The sequence below is a fragment of the Protopterus annectens genome, chromosome 9.part0, assembly GCF_019279795.1.
Source record: "Protopterus annectens isolate FY-2018-M chromosome 9.part0, PAN1.0, whole genome shotgun sequence".
Classification (NCBI taxonomy): Eukaryota; Metazoa; Chordata; order Ceratodontiformes; family Protopteridae; genus Protopterus; species Protopterus annectens.
The window spans coordinates 967,419,688-967,441,000 of NC_056743.1; the positions used below are offsets into that span (position 1 = coordinate 967,419,688).

At 41.0% G+C, this 21,313-nt stretch overlaps 1 protein-coding gene across 1 annotated transcript in view; it reads right to left on the reverse strand.

The window, feature by feature from the left end:
* MCRS1 (microspherule protein 1) overlaps positions 1-21,313 on the reverse strand; it is a 1,081,536-nt gene that overhangs the window by 1,007,278 nt on the left and 52,945 nt on the right. The window contains exon 4 of the mRNA XM_044083711.1: positions 16,228-16,268. Within this exon, the coding sequence (XP_043939646.1) occupies positions 16,228-16,268 (41 nt within the window). The remainder of the gene's footprint in view (positions 1-16,227; positions 16,269-21,313) is intronic.

Consider the following 21,313-nt stretch of genomic DNA (forward strand, 5'->3'; position numbering starts at 1 on the left):
TGACTTTTAGCAGAACTTTGGAGAGCAGAGGCAGAGGGGGAAAGGCGTACACTGATAGGTTTTTCCAGCTGAAATACAGAACATCCACTTTCCAGGCTTTTTTGTGAGGAGTCCTTGTGCAAAATTTGTATAACTGGTAGTTCGGGGGGGGGGGGGCAAACAGATCTGTCTGGGCTCCCCCATTTGCTTGTCAACATGTTGAAAATCCTTGGCTCCATTTCCTCGTGTGGGTCCATGAGATTTCTGCTTAGTCCATCTGCCAGTGTATTCAGTTTTCCTGGCAGGAATTGAGCTTGTAGTTGCACTTGGTAGCTCAAGGCAGTATTCCACAAGGTCGTGGCTAGTCTGCAGAGGGGGTAGGAATGTGTACCCTTCCTGCTTGTTTATGTACCACATTACTGTGGTGTTGCCTGTCTTTACCATTAGTTGTCCTGGATGAATGTAGTCCTTGAAGGCTGCCAGAGCATTCTGTACAGCTAACATTTCTTTTTGATTGATATGTAGGTGCATTTGATTTGGGTTCTATTTGCCCAGAATGCACTTCCCTGCCAGGTGAGCCCCCCATGGATAGTCTGATGAGTCTGTAGTTAGGGTTTGGGCGGCAAGGGATAGTGTGAATGGCAATCCCTTGTTTTGGTGGCAGGCCTCTGCCCACCATAGGAACTCCAGGCGTAGGTAAGGTATGATCGCAATCATCGTTTCCAGGTTGACAATGTTGACTCCATAGACTTTTTAAGTACCACTGAAGTTTCCTCATATGCAGTCTTGCATATGGAATTAGAAGAATGCAGGAGACCATGAACCCCAAGGCTTGCAGTATTTGTCTTGCAGATAGCAGGGTTTTTGTGACCACTTGTCTGAAGTAAGTTACCAAATGAATTTGCTTTTCTGGTGTGAGGAAAGCCATCTGGGCAGTTGTATTCAAGCTTGCACCAGGAATGTAATCTGCTGAGAGGGTACCAGTTGTGATTTATTTTCGTTTATGGTGTACCCTAGACAACTTAGAACCCTTTTTACAAATGCCAGATTTATAAGTACAGCCTGATTTTCTGCCTGAATTAGACAATCATCCAGGTATGGATATATCTGAATAATGCTTTGCCTGCAAAATGCAATTACTGGAGCCAGACACTTTGTGAATACCCTGGGCGCAGTAGGCAAGCCAAAGAGCAGAGCAGAGAACTGATAACGCAAGTAGCCTGCTTTGAAGCGTAGGTATCTTCTGCAAGATTCCCCGATTGGGATATGCAGGTAAGCTTCTTTTAAATCTAGAGTTGCCAAACAGGCATCTTTGCCTAGCATAGGAAGTAACTGGTGAAGAGTCAGCATCTTGAATTTTGGAATGTCCAGAAAGGTGTTTATAGTAGACAGGTCCAGAATTGGACGCCATGATTTGTCTTTTCTGGGTACCAGGAAAAGCCTGTAATAGAAACCTTGTCCCTTTTCCTCTTCTGGTACCGGTTGAATAGCCCCCATGTTTAAGAGGGAAAGTACTTGTTTCTGAGCCTCTGCCCACTGATTTGGGGGCAGGTCTGGCCACCAGTTTGGTGTTGGCAACATGTGGAAATGAAATCTGTATCCCTGGGACACTATTTAAAACCCATTTGCCCTGGGTTGTGAGTTCTCAGTTTTCTGCATGAAGAGCAATCTTTCCCCGCAAAGAGGTGGCTAAAAGGTAAGTGCTTGGTAATTTTAAAGTCATTGAGACTGTTTACCACAGGGGGGTGTCTTGTTATTTCCAGATTTGGAAGTAGAGGCCTCCATTGCTTAGTTCTGAGAGTCCTTTGGAATGGAAACCTGGTGCTTTTGGTGTTTCTGGGTTTGGCTCGAGTGGATCTGGAAGGAGCTGGAAAGGACCAATTCTTAGTAGGCCAGTGCCTACTAAATCTTGGAGGTTGCACTTTTAAGAAATCTTTTAGAGTTTGCATAGATTTAGCTTTAACTTACATCTTTAAGTCAAGCATGCCTTCTAAGCACAGACCCAGTAACAGCAGCCCTGCAAGAGGACTCTAAAGAATCAAAACCACATTGCAAAGTATGTTTTCCAACTTGTTCAGCAGAATGCAATAAATCCTGTAAATCTATTTTCCACAGTCAGAAATCATCATTTTCTGTTTTAACAGTCCCATAATATGCTGTTGATATTTTAACATATGAAATTGGCAGTTTAAAGCCCTGATTGCCAAGGCTGCAGAAGTATAAACCTTTTTACCCCATCTATCCAGCACCCTGGAATCTCTATCAGAAGGGGTAGGATTTTTAGCAGTAGAAGCCTTAATGCCACTGGGCCCCTGAGAAATGGTTTCTGGATCCGCAACAGGATTTGTGAAAAAGAACTTGTGGGACTCAGGAACCTTGTAGTATCTGTCAGGTTTACTGGGAGCCGGAGGCAGGGAATCAGGGGTCATACTGGATTCTGAAAACACAACAATGTCTAGTACAGAAAGTATAGCCAAAGGCCTATGCTGAGGTAGAAGGAAATCCCTAAGCAGCTTTTTAGATTCAGAAAATTCCTGACTTTCCCAATGGAAATGCTCCCTTAAGGTATGTAAAGTTTCCCCAAAAGAAAACTACTCAGGGGGAGAAGCAGAGGGAATGGAATCCTCTGCATCAGAATCCTCATATGTAGGTATGGACAAATCTAGGTCATTGGAAGAATTAGAAGAAACAGTGTCCTGATCAGAAGAATCATAATCAAGCTCAGTCCTAGGCCTCTTAGAAGGGGGGGGGGGGGTTTGTCTACCCCTGATTAGAGTAATTAAATCTTCAGCCATTTTGATATTTTGTTTTTTAGGCATAGGGGCCTGAACATCGGCTTTTTAGACATAAATTAAGACTTAGGCCTTAGAATAGAAGGTGGAGTCTGTTTAATATGCAAGTCTGTAGGCCTGAATACACCCTCAGAAGTCGGTGCCTGCACAGCGGCTCTGGACCCACCCAAGGTAGAGACATCAGCGGGTTCCATAGGAGAAGCATCTCGCAGCATACCGGACTCCGAATGGGTCTCAGTAGAGGCCTGAGAGTCAGAAGTAGTGGGTATCAGGGGCTGCAAAAGCGCCTCACTGAGTACTGGCGAACTGGCTTAGAAGAGTCGTCGGCAGTTTTGGACCTCGAGGGCCTGTCTTTCTTTGCGTTTTTTCGGAATTCCGATAGTCGGATGGCTAACAGACGTCATTTCTGGATAATTAAACAGAGAACCGAAATATTTAGAAGCAAAAATGTACCAATGACAGACAGTGCGTTCATTAAATAAAGCACAAAACCAACAGCAAGTTAAGTCATGGTCAGGGCCTAGGCAAGGAATACAGTTTGTCTCTTTTGGCTTTTCCCGGTTAGGGGTCGCCGCAGCGGAACTCTGGTCCGCTAATGATTGGCAGTTGATTTTTACGTACAGGCTTGCCAGGCCTGACGCACAACCTTCAGCGAAGGTACGTCCATTCACGCATGTCTCCACGCAGAAGATGCTCTAGCTGACAATCGACCCGGACAGCATCTTACTGTGAGGCGGCAATGCTACCGCAGCACCACCACCGTGGGATACAAATGAAAATCTTTGAGGTATTTGCTTTCCACAAGTAATGCAATTATTAACTTTTACTAACATCGGTAAGGAGCAAGAAAAAAAGTTTCCCCAACAGGGTACTTAGCTTTAAGTTGAAGACTTTGGTTCTGAAACTCGAAAACGAAAATTTCAGGAGTCGGCCAACCAGCACTTGAACTGCTTCTGCTTCGGGCACCGCACGGCAAGAAAGACTGATGTAATGGTGTCAGCTGCATGTTTTATACCCCTGACAACCTGACATCATGGAAAAAGGGACAGCAACAGACGCAGGACCCAAGACTTTGTTAATCAAGCCGACTGAGGACAACTTGCCAGCAGATTACCCAAATGTAATAACTGCAACTGTGAAACACGAAGAACATTAAACTGCGGACTAATCAATCATGACTAGTGGCAAAAATTTTATACAAAAAAAAAAAACACTTTTTCACTTTGCATGCAAAATTTTGTATGGCAGCACATTATATTTTCCATACACACTTTTTGCCAGTCTGCCTTCTTGAGGAATAACAGGACCAAGACCAAATTTTGAAGCATTACGGGAAAGAGTGACTGGTTTATTACCATCATAGTATCTTAATGTGGGTGGGGTGGCAATTTTCTGCTTAAGGTCTTCAAATGCTCTCTGGTGCTGTTCCAACCAAGACCATGTAACATTTTTGCATGTCAGCTCTATCAAAGGTGCTGTCAACTCATTAAGTCTGGTATAAACTTGCCTAAACAGTTGACTATACCAAGAAAACGTTGTAGAGCTTGATTATCTGGTACTAGTATCTCAAGAATGGCTGCTTGCTTGGACGGGTCTGGTCGCAAGCCAGTGCTAGAAAATAAATGACGTACATGTGTAACTTCTGGTAGTCTGAGTTTGCACTTCAGAGGATTGAGCTATATGCTCTGTCTAGAACTTTGAAGCTCTGCTTCACCACTGCTTCCATCCAGCCAATAAATCATCTACTATTATGGCACAAGGATAACCCAAAAAATGTGCTCCATTGCACGCTGAAAGACTTCACTTGCAGAATTTATTCCAAATGGCATCCTGAGGAATCTATATCTTCCAAATGGGGATCTGAAAGTAGTCAGCAGTGAAGATTTGCGATCAAGCATCACTTGACAAAATGAACTTTTTGCATCCAAGACAGAAAAAACAGGAGCACTCTATTAGGGTTGCAACTTCCTTGACTGTATGCATAGAACAATGCGGGGTCTTTAATGCCTTATTCAAATCTCTTAAGTCAATGCATATTCTGATTTCATCTGAGCCTTTTTTGTGGGCTGCTACCACAGACACCCATTCAGTTGGTTCTGTAAACTAAAGAATAACACCTTGCTGCACCATTTCATCCAACTGAGCTTTAACTTTATCCTGCATAACTATCGGAACTTTTCTTGCCGCCCCGACCAACAGACTGATCTCTGGGTCTAACTTTAGAGAATACACAACTGGAAGTTTGTGAAGCTTGTCATTGAAAACATCAGCATACTCCAAAAAATAGCTTCAGTAAAACTGGAACATGTGCTTATATGATTAACTTGCTTGGTAAATGAAAGCAAATTAATTCTTAATCTGTCTCCGAGACCCAATAATGGCTGCCCAGGTCTTCTAACTACATAGAGTAGTAAAGCTGCAGCAGTTCCTAGCCAAATAACATGAAAGCACTACTGAGCCTTCAGTCAACTTCTTCACCTCCATAAGCAACAAGTTTCGCACAACTGGCCACTAAGTTACTCACCAGCTCTCACCTTAGCAAATATGTCTGCTGACATAACATTCACTTTGAATCATTGTCTACTTGATCAGAACAGTACAAAACTCTTCCTTTCTGAACTCTCAAACACCCCTTCAGCTACTGAACCCTGGAGAGAATCTCCTAACTCATTCAAGAGATCTCTCTATAATCTAGTAAAGTGGGTCAAGTAATTCAGCGATCTAAGAGCAAAGGTCACTGAAGAAAAAATATGCTTTCCCTATCTGTCCATCGTGCAGGAATCCTTGTTCGGTGAATGGACAGTAGATGTAGTCTCTGATAGTGCCTTCTTGGTGGCTGCCACCACCACCATAGCATCTACTGGGACTCCCTTAGTTAAAAAGCTTTTGTCTAAGGAGGAGGTGATGAACTTATTTGGCCTCCGAGGAATAGGTTCCATTGAATCTGGAGACCCCACGCCTTTCGAGAAACAAAGTCCAGAAGTTTGTTGAAAGGTGGAGACACCCAAGTGGAGGAAGGGTGAGATCCAAAGGCCTTCAGGTACACGGGCTCCTCTGCTGAAGGGTTGGTGGACTTCCAGCAGCCTCTCTGTATAAGTATTTCTAAAATGTCTCCAAAGGAGACATCAGTAGGTGACTGTGGGGACCCTTTGGCTTCATCAAGGTCCATATCCGAAGTGAGACTCCTCTGGGGAGTCTAAATGCTTCCTCTTACATAGCCTCTTCAGAGGGACCTCTTCAGACGGGTACTCTGGAGAAATTTCAGAAGAGTGGAGGGCATCCTGAGGCCCAAGACTTCTGCATACCTGTGGATGCAAAGGTATAGAGGTAGACACCGGTGTCTTTGGGGGAAGAATGTCCAGAGGCGACTATGGAACTGCCTTGAAGCTTCTGAAATCTGAATATCTATAATATCTCTCTTGTAGCCCCTGCTTAAAAATTCATCTTTTAGAGAAGCTAGAGCAATATTCAAATCAGCATAATTATTATGAAGGTGCATCATATGAAAAACCTGCCCTTTAAGGACGTTAAAGTGTACGTATAAATACTCATCTACTAAGATGGATGTTTTAGACAGACAAATAGAAATATGCTAGATTCAGTTAACAGTGTGTACAGGAAGAGTGTGAGAAAGAATAGTATCTTGCACAACAGTATGCACCCTAATCATACTACACGGAACGTCCTTAAAAGGACAGGTTTTTCGTATAATGCGCCTTCATAATAATGATGCTGATTTGAATATTGCTCTAGCTTCTCTGAAAGATGAATTTTTAAGCAGGGGCTACAAGAGTGATATTATAGATATTCAGATTTCAGACGCTTGGAAGGACAGGATGGGCAGATGTAGACCATTTTTTGGTACAAATTCAAATGTGGAGTCTATGCAGATTTCTAATGACAGATAGTTTGGATCTGTGAACAGTACTGACAGAACCAAACTGAGAATGCAGTTGATAGGGTTAAATCAAATTACCACTGTGACATTAACAACTATGTAGCACTACGTGAAATGGAATGGCAGTTTAGATTGAACGCCACTAAATTTCCTGGGAACAATGAGAGTATTTCCTTGAAACCTTTACTGAAATATAGGGCTAGTTTTATTTAAAAACTATTTAAAAACTATTTAAAAACTTTTAGGTTTGTAAGAAGTCACAGGGTAAATGTTTAGATTATATAGTACTTATGAATCATGAATTTTGTAAGTAAATAGTATTATACATTGTTATTATTTTTGTAAATATATGTAGTTTGCAATTCAAATTAAGTTTGATTTAAATGTAACATTGTCAAGGTATAGTGTTATTTTACATTGTTTGGTTTGTATTTTTTAGAATAGAAAAATGTTAGCAGTTCAATATTCTTACAGATTGTTTTTGAAGGCTGTTTTAATTAACACTAATTAATTGATTAATTGACAATTGAATGGTATTTAAGAGTAGCATGCTGGGTGTGTTTTTTATGACTCTGATGAAGCCAGTTTACCTGGTGAAAGCGCTCAGTCGGTGTGCTTTTTTTGTGGAATAAATTATTTATACTCCTATCTGCAATGAGTTCCTGGTTTGTGCCTCATTGTCTTTTCTATCTACACTGTGGTTGACGACAAATCTTTTATTCAAACTGAGAATGCCACTGACTTTTGCTAGCAATATCAGCATGGTATGCGATATCAGTACAAACTGGGACATTTTATTAATAATACCAGAGTTACGTGGAGTTATTAATAAACCAGAGTTCACATTTAGGAATAATAGAGCTCTAAAGAAGCAACTGTGCTATAGACCCCTGAATCCAACTACTCATGTGCGGTCAGAGAGAGTTGGTACATTTGCTTGTAGGAGGTGTAAAGCCTGTACTTATTTTTATTCAGGAGGTAATTTTTCTCATCCACATCTTGGTTTTGATCACCACTGACTTTTATGATGATCGTCACACTAAGAATTTGGTTTACTTTAGTTTTTGTACAACATGCTATGCATATATGGGCAAAACAGACTTCTGAAAGATAAATTATTAGAACATCGAGACATTAGGAACTCAAAAGAGTCTAATGCCTGAGCTATGCATGTTATGAAGGAATGATGTGATCATAAGTAAGTTTTTAGCCACAGAACTTTTATATGCCAATGTTAGAAGAGATCTTAGAAACAGAACGGAATCTGCGGAGCAGAAATGGATTTTAAAATTACAATCAGTAAGTATCCTGGCTTGAACAATAGAGCGTCACTGAAACCATTCTTAAGAGATAGATCTTTGAAGAATTAATGAGTTTTAACTAGCCCAGTTTAGTTATGTTGTAGGTGGTACCCTGACAACTGGGCCTCCTGTTTATTTTTATTTTCATGACAATTAAGTCTCCTTGTGTTTTTATGTTTTAATCATATATTTTATATCATAAGTATTTTACAGTGTTGTTGTATACATATATTAGTCATTTAGTAGGAATGGCTAAAATATTAAATAGCTTAGGTAGTTTTACTAACTTTTATTATCTATGTATGAATTAACCCTAATTATTGCATCATTTCTAAGTGTGAATTTCATTGGCCGTATCACATTTAAATATTGAGCAACAGTTGTAATGTAATATTATTGTCTGATGAAGTGGACCTTTAAAGCAAAAGCACACACACATACAACCCACCGCACCAAGCACCACACGTGGTACACATAGATTGTGTTGAGTCACTAAAGCCCAAGCTACCACAGCTAGTCCACAAACAGGGGTAGGGATCTGGTTCCCCATTTATGTACCACATCACTATGGTGGTGTCTGCGATTTCTGGTATAAAGATTGTAATCCATATTTGATTTAGACGAGACAACATTTGTGCGTTTCAGTCTGTCCTATTTGTTCCACAGACCCTGAACTTTAACCCCCCTTAGAGACAGCTGAGCGTGCAAAGTTCGAGTCACCTGTGATTACAGACTAAGAAAGAGCTGGAAGGGAAAAGGTGAGACCTGGGTTAAGAGATAACCAATTTACCCACCACAATAATTCCTTTATTACACATCCCAGCACTGGAGTGTGAAATGATTGGGGGTGCCGATATTGGGCCCAAACTTACCAGAGCCACTGAAGTTTCCTTGTATGAACTCTGGCCAAAGGAATCAAACTACAGAGGCCATGAAACCCAAAATCCAGAGATATTCCATGGCAGATGTGAAGAGTGTAACAGAATGGTAGGAGAAAATCAGAAACTGTTCCTTGTAAAACTCTACTTTGTCCTAAAAATGCACAGCTATCATGAGTGGTGCGTCCAAAGGACATCACAGGAACACAAACTATGAGATGGAATAATACAAGCCATCCCCTATGTTCACCTGAAACCTCAGACTGATAAAGATTTCTCATCCAACACATACTCTCAACAAATTGTAAAAGAATTTGTAAAAATAAGGTAGTCATCTAAACATGGTAAAATGCGAATATCCTAATGCCTACAACAGGCCACTACTGGTGCCAGACACTTTATAAACATTTTTAGAGTTGTACAAACCAAAGGATAAGGCAAATAACTGAAAATGCAAACCACACAGAAAATCTTAAAGAATGCGGTAAGCATCAATCAAATCCAATATTACAAAAAGAGAGACAACAGACTGTATACATTTTGAATTTTGGGACTTTGATATGAATATTTTGAAAAGAAAGACCTATGACACGTCTACAAGTTCCTTCTTTCTTTGGAACCAAAAAGATTCTCAAATTAAATCCTTTCCCTGTTTGAGCAGGAAGGGTGTCCATGACCCATTAAGACATTTGCTCCACTACAGGAGGCCAAAGTGAGGTCCGAATGGATGATGTGAAGAAATCTCCTGCGGAATACGAAACTCTTACTGGCAGCTATTACCTTTTTGAATGATTCTCAAGCCACAAATGTCAGAAGGTATCCAATACCACAGGGGGAGGTGAAGACCTAAGACATTGGGATAGTTTTACTGAATTTCCAGGGTATGGAAGGGAAAACATGAAAAGGCACACAGTCAGTATGCTACTTTAGACCGTCCTTGGTTTTGGCAGGATCCTCCTCCCTTTTATGTTTTATCCTCCCTGTCACTGTTTTCTGTAATTGTGTTTGCTTGTGTCTTTGCTGACACCGTTTATTCGATTTCCAATACAAAAGGACCTCAAACTGGAAAGAAACCTTCTCTTATACTTTTGCATGGAGGGTTGAAAAATCTGTCTCTCCCCTAAATTAACTTTCCTTTCATCAAATCTTTTAAGTACCTCAGTAAATCATGGGTCATATAACTCTTTATGCAGCAGAGCATTCAAAGTTTCAGGTTTGATGGCCTCTGGTAAATTCTGGAAGTGTAGCCAGGCCATCATGGATCATGAAGCAACTTTTCTAGCCACAGTAGCATTATAGGTTCATACCTTCATGTATTACGCCAATGACCACTACAGTCATTTTAAGCCTGGTCATGCATCCCATATCTTTGACAAGTTCTCATACCCTTGTTAAAGAAACTAGAGACTTGAGAGATTTACCATTTACAGGCTGCCTGTGTCCATTACAGACATAGGTGTCAAACCAGGGATAAATTTTCGGTTCCCCATCCAAATGTTCAAGTTACACTTGAATCAGGTAAGGGAGGAACGCTGCTTCACATGGATAGAGAGCCGGTTCCAGACAAGTGGAGTCTCTGGGATACATACCTGCCTGTCCAACAGGTCATATTTATATCACAGGCAGGGTTCAAGTCTTTAGAATGGTAATTTTGGTGCCGTTTCTTTTGCAGATATGCAGGAGGTCCATTAGGGTGAAGTCTGACAATGCTTCGTATGCTAGGCATAGATCTTCCTACCAAAGCCTCTAGGAGACCGAATACAAGGACAGGGCTTTGAGGTTGTCTGCAAAGGATATGGTATTTACATCCTTAATTATTTTAATGAGGAGACCTCTGTGCTATTCCAACTGCTGAATGTGTCTAGTTAGGTACATACCAAAGGGGGCACTGCACTTAAGGAGGAGTCTGACCAATGTTGAATACAATGGAACAATGACTTCAGCGAACTTAAATGCCATACCTTTGTTTGCAAGTTGCACAATATAGAATTATTTCCTCACTACTGTAGACATGTGATGGCCAAAGGCTACATTACTTGCCCGTGTCCCCAAATACCTGGCTACTGGGTTGGGTATGTTGTCAAATATAAGTTACCAGAGGTGGATGACTTCCTGAAGGATATTACGCATTTCTTGGCATTTAGTTTTCGTCCATGGCTCTGACACAAGTTGTTTGTAGTAACAAGAGCATTTTAAGGAGTTTTGTTTACCAGACACACAGAAGATAAAGAATTTAGAGATGTCACTCTGAAGAAGGGAAATCGGCAATTAGAAGCCAGCAGAAACTTGGGCATGTAAGCCTGTAAGACTTGATGATTCAATATTCTGAAGTGGAAGGAGAACAAACTTTCTTTGCCAAATCTATCATATGCTTTCCAATCCTTATCAGTAGGAATAGCATTAGCTGTCAAGTATGTCTGTCTGGCAGAGGACTGTTTTGACAAAAAACACTGCAGGGTCTGGATCTTTGATTTTAAATGAGAAATGTGCATTTGCCTGAAGAACCTTATACAATTTATCAGAATTTTTGAGTGCAGGAGGTAGACTGTCAGGCAAACTGCTGGCTACCAAGAAAGCAACTTTTAGTGCTGGCAAGACAGGAAGAATAGTTGCAGACTGAGGAAAATAAGTCAGAATGCCTTTGCTGAGATTCTGAAATGTCTATCCACTCCACTCCCACTGAAACAGCTCTTTCATTCTGGCTATAGTACCGGAAAATAACTCCTCTTATTTGGGGGGGAGGGGTGTACAAAGAACTTCAGAATCCGATTACTCTCGCACAGCATAAGCGCTGCTTGAAAAACACAAACTCCTATCCCTCAGAATGTGATGGACAACTATTCTCCCACCTATTTGATGCCTTGTATCCTACTGGTGTCTAGATTCCCCCTTCTTTCCTACGTTGTTCCAGAGGGGCTGGGTTTCTAGAAAGTTGGACTCATGGGCCTGTTTATTCTTTAAAAAGACCGTTTCCAGAGCATCTTTAAAGAGACTGTACAGCCTGGTTTTATCTTGGAGAAAAAGAATTTATGTACCTACCATAACGTTCCATGTTAGTTGTCCTTCATCTCGCCTTCCTTCCTGCTGGATGGGTTCGGAGCCAATCCTCGGCTCAGACTCTGCCACTTACTATAGCTGAAGAGCTCTTTACAGGCTCGAAGCTACCCCTCATCCCAGAATGCCCAGTGTCAGCTACCCAGATCTCATTTGAGATAGTTCTCACTAGGCATAATTATAGAAGATAATCCATTAGTTCTCACTAGGCATAATTATAGAAGATAATCCATTAATCAATCTGGATATACAGTTAATTGTCATGGTTTACTTGGGAAGCAACTAATAAAACAAATTAGCCAGTTGAGAAGCTCCTCTCAATCCTCAAGGAAGGGGGAAGGACAGAGGGATGCAAGAAGGAAGGCGAGATGGACAACTAACATGGAACGTTAGGTACATAACTTCTTTATGTTAAGTTGTCCAATCTCGCTTTCGTTCTTGCTGGATGGGACAGCGTCCCTAGCACCTCAATCCTGGGTGGCTCATTGGAACAGACTTCAGAACCGTGGAACCAAAGGAGTCCTGCCCCAGGAGATCACATCTACTTTGTAATGAGAAATGAATGTATGACGATCTGCCCAAGTAGCTGCTGCACAAATTGAATCTATAGGCAATCTAGATTGAAATGCTAACAAAGTAGCTACTGACCTGGTTGAATGACCTTTGGGTTTTGCTGAAAGATCTTTTTGTCACAAATGGTAGGGATGGGCTGTGGTGTCTAAAAACCATTTTGACAATGTTACTTTAGAAACTGGAAGGCCTTGTTTGTTATTAGCAAATGAAAGGAGCAACTGATCTGATTTTCTCCTCTCTAGTTCTATGGAGATAGAAACACAGTTGTCTGTGCACATCCAATTGATGTAATCTGTATTCTGCCTTGTTGGAATGATTAGGGAAAAAGACAGGAAGTTCAATGGATTGATTCAAATTGTGTTCTGAACAAACTTTAGATAGAAAAGATGGGTTGGTTCTCAGAGAAACTCTATCTTTGTGAAAAACTGGGTATGGAGGGTGAACACACTGTGCATGAAGTTCTGAAACACATATGGCAGAAGTAATAGCAACTAGGAAGAGTTTTCCAAGAGAGAAATTTCAAGGAACATGATGCTGCTGGTTCAAAGGGTGGCAGCATCAAGGAGGCCAGAACCAAATTGAGACCCCAAGGTGGAAGGGGCTCTCTCACTGGGGGTCTAAGTAGAGATGTACCTCTCATGAAGGCCTTACAGAGTTTGTGAGACATTATGCTGGAGTTAGAAACTCAGACGTGAAAATTTGAAATGGCAGCTAGTTGTACTCTGATGATAGCAGCCGCTGCACCAGAAGGAAACAGTTTTGCTAAGAAATCCAAAATCTCGTGTACAGGAGCTGTAAAAGGATCTAAATTCCTGGGTTCTGCTCAGTAAGAGAATATTTTCCATTTGCTAGTATAGACTTTCCTTGTATCGGACTTACAGGAGGAAACAAAAATATCATGCACAGCTGGGGAAATATTGGGAAGCGTGGCTAGAAATGGAAGTGGATTAACCAAGCTGTGAGCTTGACAGATTGGAGGGATAGGTGTAGCCCTCATGTCTGATGGATCAAGAGGTCCAGTACTGGGCCCAGAATCCAAGGTTGGGCTAGAAGGTGTGTGCGTGTGTGTGTGTGTGTGTGGGAGGGGGTTAAGGAACAGAAACCAAATCTGTCGAGGCCAATAGGGGGCAATGAGGATCATTTTGCAACCCAAGGATTTTGTTTTCTGAATGACTTTTGGAATTAGTGGAAAGGTGGGAAATGTATAAAGGAGTCTCTGAGGCCAATCGTGGACTACAGCGCCCCTGGGTGTCTGACCTGGATGAGGAACAAGGGAGAAGTAGCTGCTGCATTTGTTGAGGGGAGTTAAGAGATCCCAGCAAGGCTGGCCCCATTTGCGGAAAATAAGATCCACAATTTCCTGTTTCAGAAACCACTCATGGAGGCATGATAGCCCTGCTGAGCCTGTCCACTACTACGCTGGATGTCCCAGGGATATGCATTGCTGTCAGAAAACGTTGGGAGGAAATTGCCCATTGCCACAGTCTGGGGGCCTCTCGGACAAGCGGCAAGACCTGGTTCCGCCCTGTTTGTTGATGTACCAAACCACTGACATATTGTCAGTCTGTATTGCAATAGTCCTGGCAGGGAGACAGTCTTGAAGAGCTTGCAAAGCTAGAAGCACCACTCATCTCCAAGACATTGATGTGCAAGTGGTACTCGTGAGGTTGCCATGTGTCTTGGACTATCTTCCCTAGATAATACCCCACCCTATCAGAGAAGTGTCCATGGTCACTGTGGCAACCAGATGGGATTCCATGAAAGGTCTGCCCCGAGCAACTAGTGGGGAGACCATCCACCAGGAAAGGTGTCTTTTGCAAGATTCTGTAATTAGCATCATGTGAGACATGGGTAATTCCTGGAAGGACCAGTGTGTGAAAAGAAGCCACTGAAGGGTTCTCATGTGAAAGTGTGCTAAGGGAACTAGAAGAATGGCTGCTGCCATGGACCCTAGAGCTTGAAGAACATATTTTACTTGAATTATTTTGCTCCGCAGGAGAAGTGACACCTGTTTTCGAATAATGGAAATGCTTTCCTGAGGCAATTTTACAATAATTTTTCTTGTGTTTAGCTCTGCTCCTATGTATGTAATACATTGACAGGGCAACAAGTCAGATTTTTCAAAGTTTATTGGGATGCCTAGTTGAGCACAGGATGTGATGGTGTAATCTCGTGCCTCTAAGTTGTTGCCTGGTGGTGGTAGCAGTGAGGAACCAGTCGTCCAGATAAGGAAACACCTGGAATCTTACACGTCTCAGGTGAGCTGTAGCTACTGCCATGCATTTGGTGAACACCCTGGGGGCTGTGTTGAGACCAAAGGGCAGTGCTCTGAATTGGTAATGACTGGCCCCTAGCCGGAAGCGTAGAAATCTCCTGGACTGTCTGTCCATTTTTATATGAAAGTACATGTCCTGAAGATCTATGAAACACATCCAATTGTCCTGACCGAGAAAGGGGAGAATGGACTGCAGTGTTACCATCCAGAACTTTTCTTTTTGTACAGATTTGTTTAACCTGCCAAGATCCAGAATTAGTCTCCAGTCCCCTGTCTTTTTGGGCACTAAAGAATCTTGAGTAAGTTCCGGATCCTACTTGGTCTGTTGGACTTCCCGGATGGCTCTTTTTCTAGCAGTCTTGAAACTTCTGACACTGCCTGATCCCTTAGATTGGGTGGAACACCTGGGATGGATTGTTTTGAAATCAAAGGGGATTGATGAAAGGGAATCTTGTAACCTCCGGATACAATGGCTAGTACCCATTTGTCTTTTGTAATATTTTACCAGGTGATTGGGTGCAATGAAAACCTTCCCCCGACTGCCTCCAGAGTTGAGCAGTCGGGCAGCCCTTCAGGGATGTTGATAGGGATTGGAAGAGAACGTATCTAATGAAGGAGACCTAGCTCATTTGTGGATCCAAAGTAACAGTTGGAGCAGACGGAGGAGTAGTCTTGTCGGTGCCAGAGGGCACTGACACAATTGGTTTGTCAAGCTCACAAATTAGTTCCGAACATGGAGCAGACGGCTTGACTGGTTTAAAAGGTTTCACTGGCTGAGATGTTTTAGCCGGAGAATCCTGTTTTAACAATCCATGGAGGAGAAGCTTGTTTTTCCGCTCCTGTAGGATCCTTGGACTAAAGGCATGACAAACAGAACAAGAGTCCTGCAGGTGCAAAGCCCCTAAGCAGTAAACACAACTAGTGTGCCCATCTGTTAGAGACATCTTCTGACAGCATGAGTCACACTTTTTAAAACCTGAGGTTTCAACTTCCTTAGACATTTTACCAAAAAGACTGTACAAAAGTAAACTAAAAATTATATTAATAAAGACCTTAAAGGAGAACCTCTAACTTAAAAGGCTGTCCTTAATTTTTTTTTTGGGGGGGGGCACTAAGTTAAATGAGTTAAGGGAAAAACAGAACGCCTAGCGACTAAGGGGCGACTGCCAACAGCACAAAAAACACCACAAGGACGAGATAAGGGGTTTACAATAAAATAAACTTACAAACTACTATAAGAGAGAAAATATATATCAAATTTTTAAGCAAATTATTTGAATTTAGTAGAGAAAAAAGTTATACTAAGCCTGAGCCAGTATGAACACAACCTCGCAGCTAAAGTGGCAAACGAGATCTGGGTAGCGGACTCTGGGCATTCTGGGATAAAGTGTAGCCTCGAGCCAGTAAAGAGCTCTCGAGCTATAGTAAGTGGCAGAGTCAGAGCAGAGGATTGGCTCCGAACCCATCCAGCAAGAACGAAGGCAAGATTGGACAACTTAACATTGGATATTTAGCCAGCTCCCATAGTTCATATTATACTGGCTGTTCTGGGTGCTATCGGTGGACAGTTTAAGCTCAAATAAGAGTATCCTTGGAGTCTTGATAAAGACTGTTCAGATGAACAGACAAATTCCGGCCTAAATGTTTTGCCTGGGGTCCTATTTTCTGTTGAATAAATTCAGACTATAAAATGTCCATCTAAGCAGCACTCATTTGCCATTAAAACTTTGAAAAGAAGACTGAGAACGGTGTTTTTCTTTAATCAACAGAAAATAGGACCCCAGACAACAAACTTAGGCTAAAGATCTATTCTCCCAGTTATAATCATTTACTAGCTAAACATGTTTTGGAGATGGGGATCAACATTGTTTTAAATTTAAGGCTGTGGAAGTTGTTGCCTTGGGAGAATGACTAGCTGACATTAGTAATATCACAGAAGGTAGGGAGTTGTACTGGATATTACATCTGCAGGCCGATACATATTTTGGTCTAAATTATAAGGTCTCTAAGACTAAGGTAAAGCAAAAGAGACCATTCTGTTTTAAATGACTATTTATTCTCACTGGTTGGCTGAGCTTATTTTAAATGCTTAAGTTGTTTATGGTCTGAAGAAGCAGCGTTTCTGCAAAAGAGCTTGCCATTTTTTATATGTTCCATTTTATTAAACGTTTTCTGCCTGTACAGCTTTGCTCTTTCATTTTATTGCATTTTTTGGGCATTTGGCTGGAGTGCTACATTAGTTTCTTTTCCGTTATATTTCACGTTTTACTTGTGGAGCACTAAGGCAGAAGGAAGAGATACGGAGTTGTGATACAATCCTATTGGTCCTGGAAACTATGGTTGTCAATTACAACGGATTATTAGTTCTGAATCCAACCCTTTGCTGATGCTGGACCTTAATGAGAAAGACTCTACCATAGATATTGGAGGTGCTGATCTCACTACATTTTACGATATTACGCAGCTGGAAAATGCTCAGAGTTTAAATGTTTGAAGTGGCAACACTTTCATATGGAAGCTTGCCTTCAACATGCAGTCATGCCTAGGGGCTTGCATGTATTACAGATGTCCACTTTTGGCACTAAATATCCAGACCTGCATAAAGATTGGCAGAAACTAAATCTGGATACTAGTTTTGTGTATGTAAGATTACTGATGGACTTTCTAAACCGTTGGAATCATCTTCGAGTGACTGACAGAACGTATACATAAGCTTCAAAAAAATTTCCCAATGACTTTGCCTGAGTCTGCTTTAGAAGAGATTTTTGGGACCATCTCAGCTTATGAACTGAGACTAAAGAAACAGAAGAAATTGCAGAGAGATATTATGGACTTTAATCAGGGATGAGTGTTTTCAGGGTCTAAGGGACACGCCCCTCCTCTGGCACAAGACACACAGCGCTGATTCAGAAACTACGTCAGTGACTAGTTTACAAGAAGCACCAGTGATGAGAGGGAAACCACGTCCTACAGCCTCCAGTGCTGATATTGTTTTGAATACTACTAATATGGAAGTGCAACCTAAATGTTCTGCCAAAACTGGACAGAAGCAAGTTTTTCCAAGTCTTCCCTTACCAATCCGGAATGTGGATATCCCGGAGAGGGGCCGCTCCCACAGCAGAGTGCGCAACAGGAGAGGCAATCACCTAGACGATCTACACACACTGAAGAAAGTATGGGCAAAAACGAATGAATCCCTGATTATCAACATTTTGAGGAGGGTTATTACTCCCCATGAAGAGTTTGTTCTTCGGAGAGAACTATCTTTTATTCCCACTGGTATGTCAATGCTAGGTGAAGTCTCTTTAGACAGACTGTTTGCTAGAAATGTTACAATTCATACGCTGTATCCCAATCATCAAGCGAGTATTTTTTTAAAAAAAAACAGTACTTTTTGCTCTGCTCTAAATCCAACTTTGGAGGTATTTTGTAATTTATGTGAGCATGACTGACTTATTTAACAATGAGTATAGCACACTGAAGAAATGTTTCCATAATTTAACAATGGCAGAACGTGCAAGCTTTACAGGTTCTTCAGACTGATACTTCTATTAGTTGTTAAGCTGGCAGATAAAGCGGGAGCCTTGGTAATACGGATGCTGAGTTTTACAAGGATAGTGTTTTAAACATGTTGCATGATGTCAATGTTCATGAGGTCGTTTCTATGCAGGATATTGAGAATATGTGGAGGAGTATATTTTATGTAATGCAATTGTTTATCTAACAGTGTTACAAGTTCTGAACAGTACAACTTTTTTATGGTGGATATACCTTTGATTACGTAATGCTTCGAAAGTAGGTAAGTCCACAAGGATATAGTTCACCCCCCATTCAGAACTAGTGTCTGGCTGTGGCTGGATAATGGAAACCCTTATCCATTTTTGTAGAGACATTGGAGAGTCGTTTTGGATAAAATAGATACCACCTTGCTTGACACAGAACAATTCTTGACACAGTTATACAAGTGTATAGGTGATGTACCTGTGGAGGAAAATGTTCTTTTTGCTACTATGGATGTTTGTTTCATTGTTTACTGTTATCCATAATACCACAGGGATATAATACATGTTAAAACTTTTTGCAGACTCAGGGTGATTACGATTTATGATTGGTAGATTTGTTTTGTCTACTTATCGAGACCATTCTGGAAAATGTTCTCTTTCCTAGGTAGGTATTTTCGCCAGAAATCAGGCGTGACAATGGGGACACCTTCTAATAGCTACGCTAACTGTGTGATGGCAAAATGGGAGTCTAGGTTTGTATTTCGTAATAACAGGTTAACACCTCACATTAAGTTTTATCAGACTTGTGGAGGATGTCTGTTTTATGGCTAGGCAATTCTGAAGAGTTTGAACAGTTTACTGCTTATTTGCATCAGACTAGTGCTTTTTTTTTTTTTAAGGTTTGAGGCTAAGGTCTCGGAGTCTAGGATTACATTTTTGGATGTTAAGACTAGAAAGGGACTCGCTTTATAAAACTGTCACCAGTAGGTTTAGAAAACCATGTCACAGAAACCATTTACTGCATCGACAGAGCCTACATCCACCTAGAATCTACAGGAATATAGTGCAAGGACAGGCTTTAAGGTTATCTAGATTGCATAATAGAGGTGAGATGTTTAGAACGGAGACTGACACTATGAAAAAAACAGTTACTGGAAAGGGGATACATCAACCATGAGTTGGCTATGGATTTATCAGATATTAATACTCAGATTACAACGAGGTAAACCCTATTATTCTGAGCAAGCTACTGCAACAAATGGAGATAATGATATACTCTGATTTTTGCATGACAGGGGTATCAGTTTCTTTGATGTATTATGGTAATATTGGCTCTATCTGTGGAATCACTGAAAAGAACTCATGTTCCTACGACTGATCATTCCTTAAATGGGATGTTAGGGAACAAACCATCTTTCGGATTTAAGAACAGGAAATCTCTCAAATGTATTTTATGTTATAACAAAGGACAACTGCCACGGACTCTGAACTTTGGCACTTTTCTGAGTGGTGCATGTAATTTTTGCCATCTTTTTGACAGTTAATAGCATGTTCATACATCCTGCTACTAAAAGGTAACATTTTAAGTCTTTGGCTAGTTGCCTCACCCAGTACCTTGTTTACTTAGCCCAATGTCAAGCTTGTGGTAAGTCCCATGTGGGAAAGACAGATCAGTGTTTTAAGGATAGGATTAGATAACGTGTTCGGGACATTACACAAGTAATCACCCTAAAAATTCACTAGCTAAACATGTTTTGAAGATGGGGGAATCAACATTGTTTTAAATTTAAGGCTGTGGAGGCTGTTGCCTTGGGAGAATGACTAGTTGACATTAGCAATATCACAGAAGGTAGGGAGTTGTACTGGATATTACAACCTGCAGGCGGATACATATTTTGGTCTAAATGGTAAGGTCTCTAAGACTCGAGTTAAAGCAAAGGAGACCATTATGTTTTAAATGGCTGTATTGTTCTCATTGGTTGGCTGATCTCATTTTAAATGCTTGTTTAAGTCATTTTATGGTCTGAAGAAGCAGTGTTTCTGTAAAATGCTTACTGGGTTTTTTTATATGTTCTGTTTTACTTTACTAAAATTATCCACCTGTACAGTTTTGCGCTTTTCTTTTACTGCATTTTTGGGCGTTTGGCTGGAGTGCTACATTAGTTTCTTTTCTGTTAGAATATAGACTATTGCTGGATGAAAATAATTAAAAACAAAGGATAGAGTATTTTTGAAGTATAATGCTGCTTCATGGTGCACAATGTATTTTGTTTTGCAAATTACAAACTAAAGAGCTTTTATTCTTGACTTAAAAGTTGCCGTGCCTTTACTGAAGAACTCAACAGCAAAACAAAGTGGATGTATTAGTGAAAGTATTTCATTAAACCAAAGAAAGATGTATTTGGCTGAAAGACTCACCCCCCTGACCATAAACACTGGCATGCTTCTTGCATGGTGCAAAAACAGGGTGCTTCACATCTTGACGGACTGCCACACACTTCTCAGGCCTGTGTGATACCCTCATCTATGGTACTTGTCAAAAAGTCTTCCAGACAAAAGATTTTTTAACACATTAACGGCAGCAGTCTGAAATGCATCTTGCTGATCAGTGTTTGTAAGGACATGGTCATCATCTTCTACTGACGGATGAAGATTAAGTAGAAACACGTGTCTTCTACTGCAATCTCCTTAAAAGACCAGTAAACCAACACTTCCACAAATCCTATACCTCACCCGCCCAACCTCACTTTGGATTTCCTCATGGGTGCATGCTCACCATTTCAAGCAATTATCAGGTGGAAAAAAGGTGGGTTTATAATCTGTAAAATTTTCACCTGTTCATAAAATACATGTACTACTGGGTTACCCATTTATCAACATATGCTTACCACAGTAAATGCCCAGTCCTGAAATAAACAAGAATACTTGTTTTCTAATTGCTTACATAAGACTTTTCAAAATTACTTGTTTTAACACGAAAAAAAAAGCATTCAACTGCTGTTACATTAGATTACAGAAAAATGCTACCGAATATGCTTTGGTCAGACATCACTTGACTCA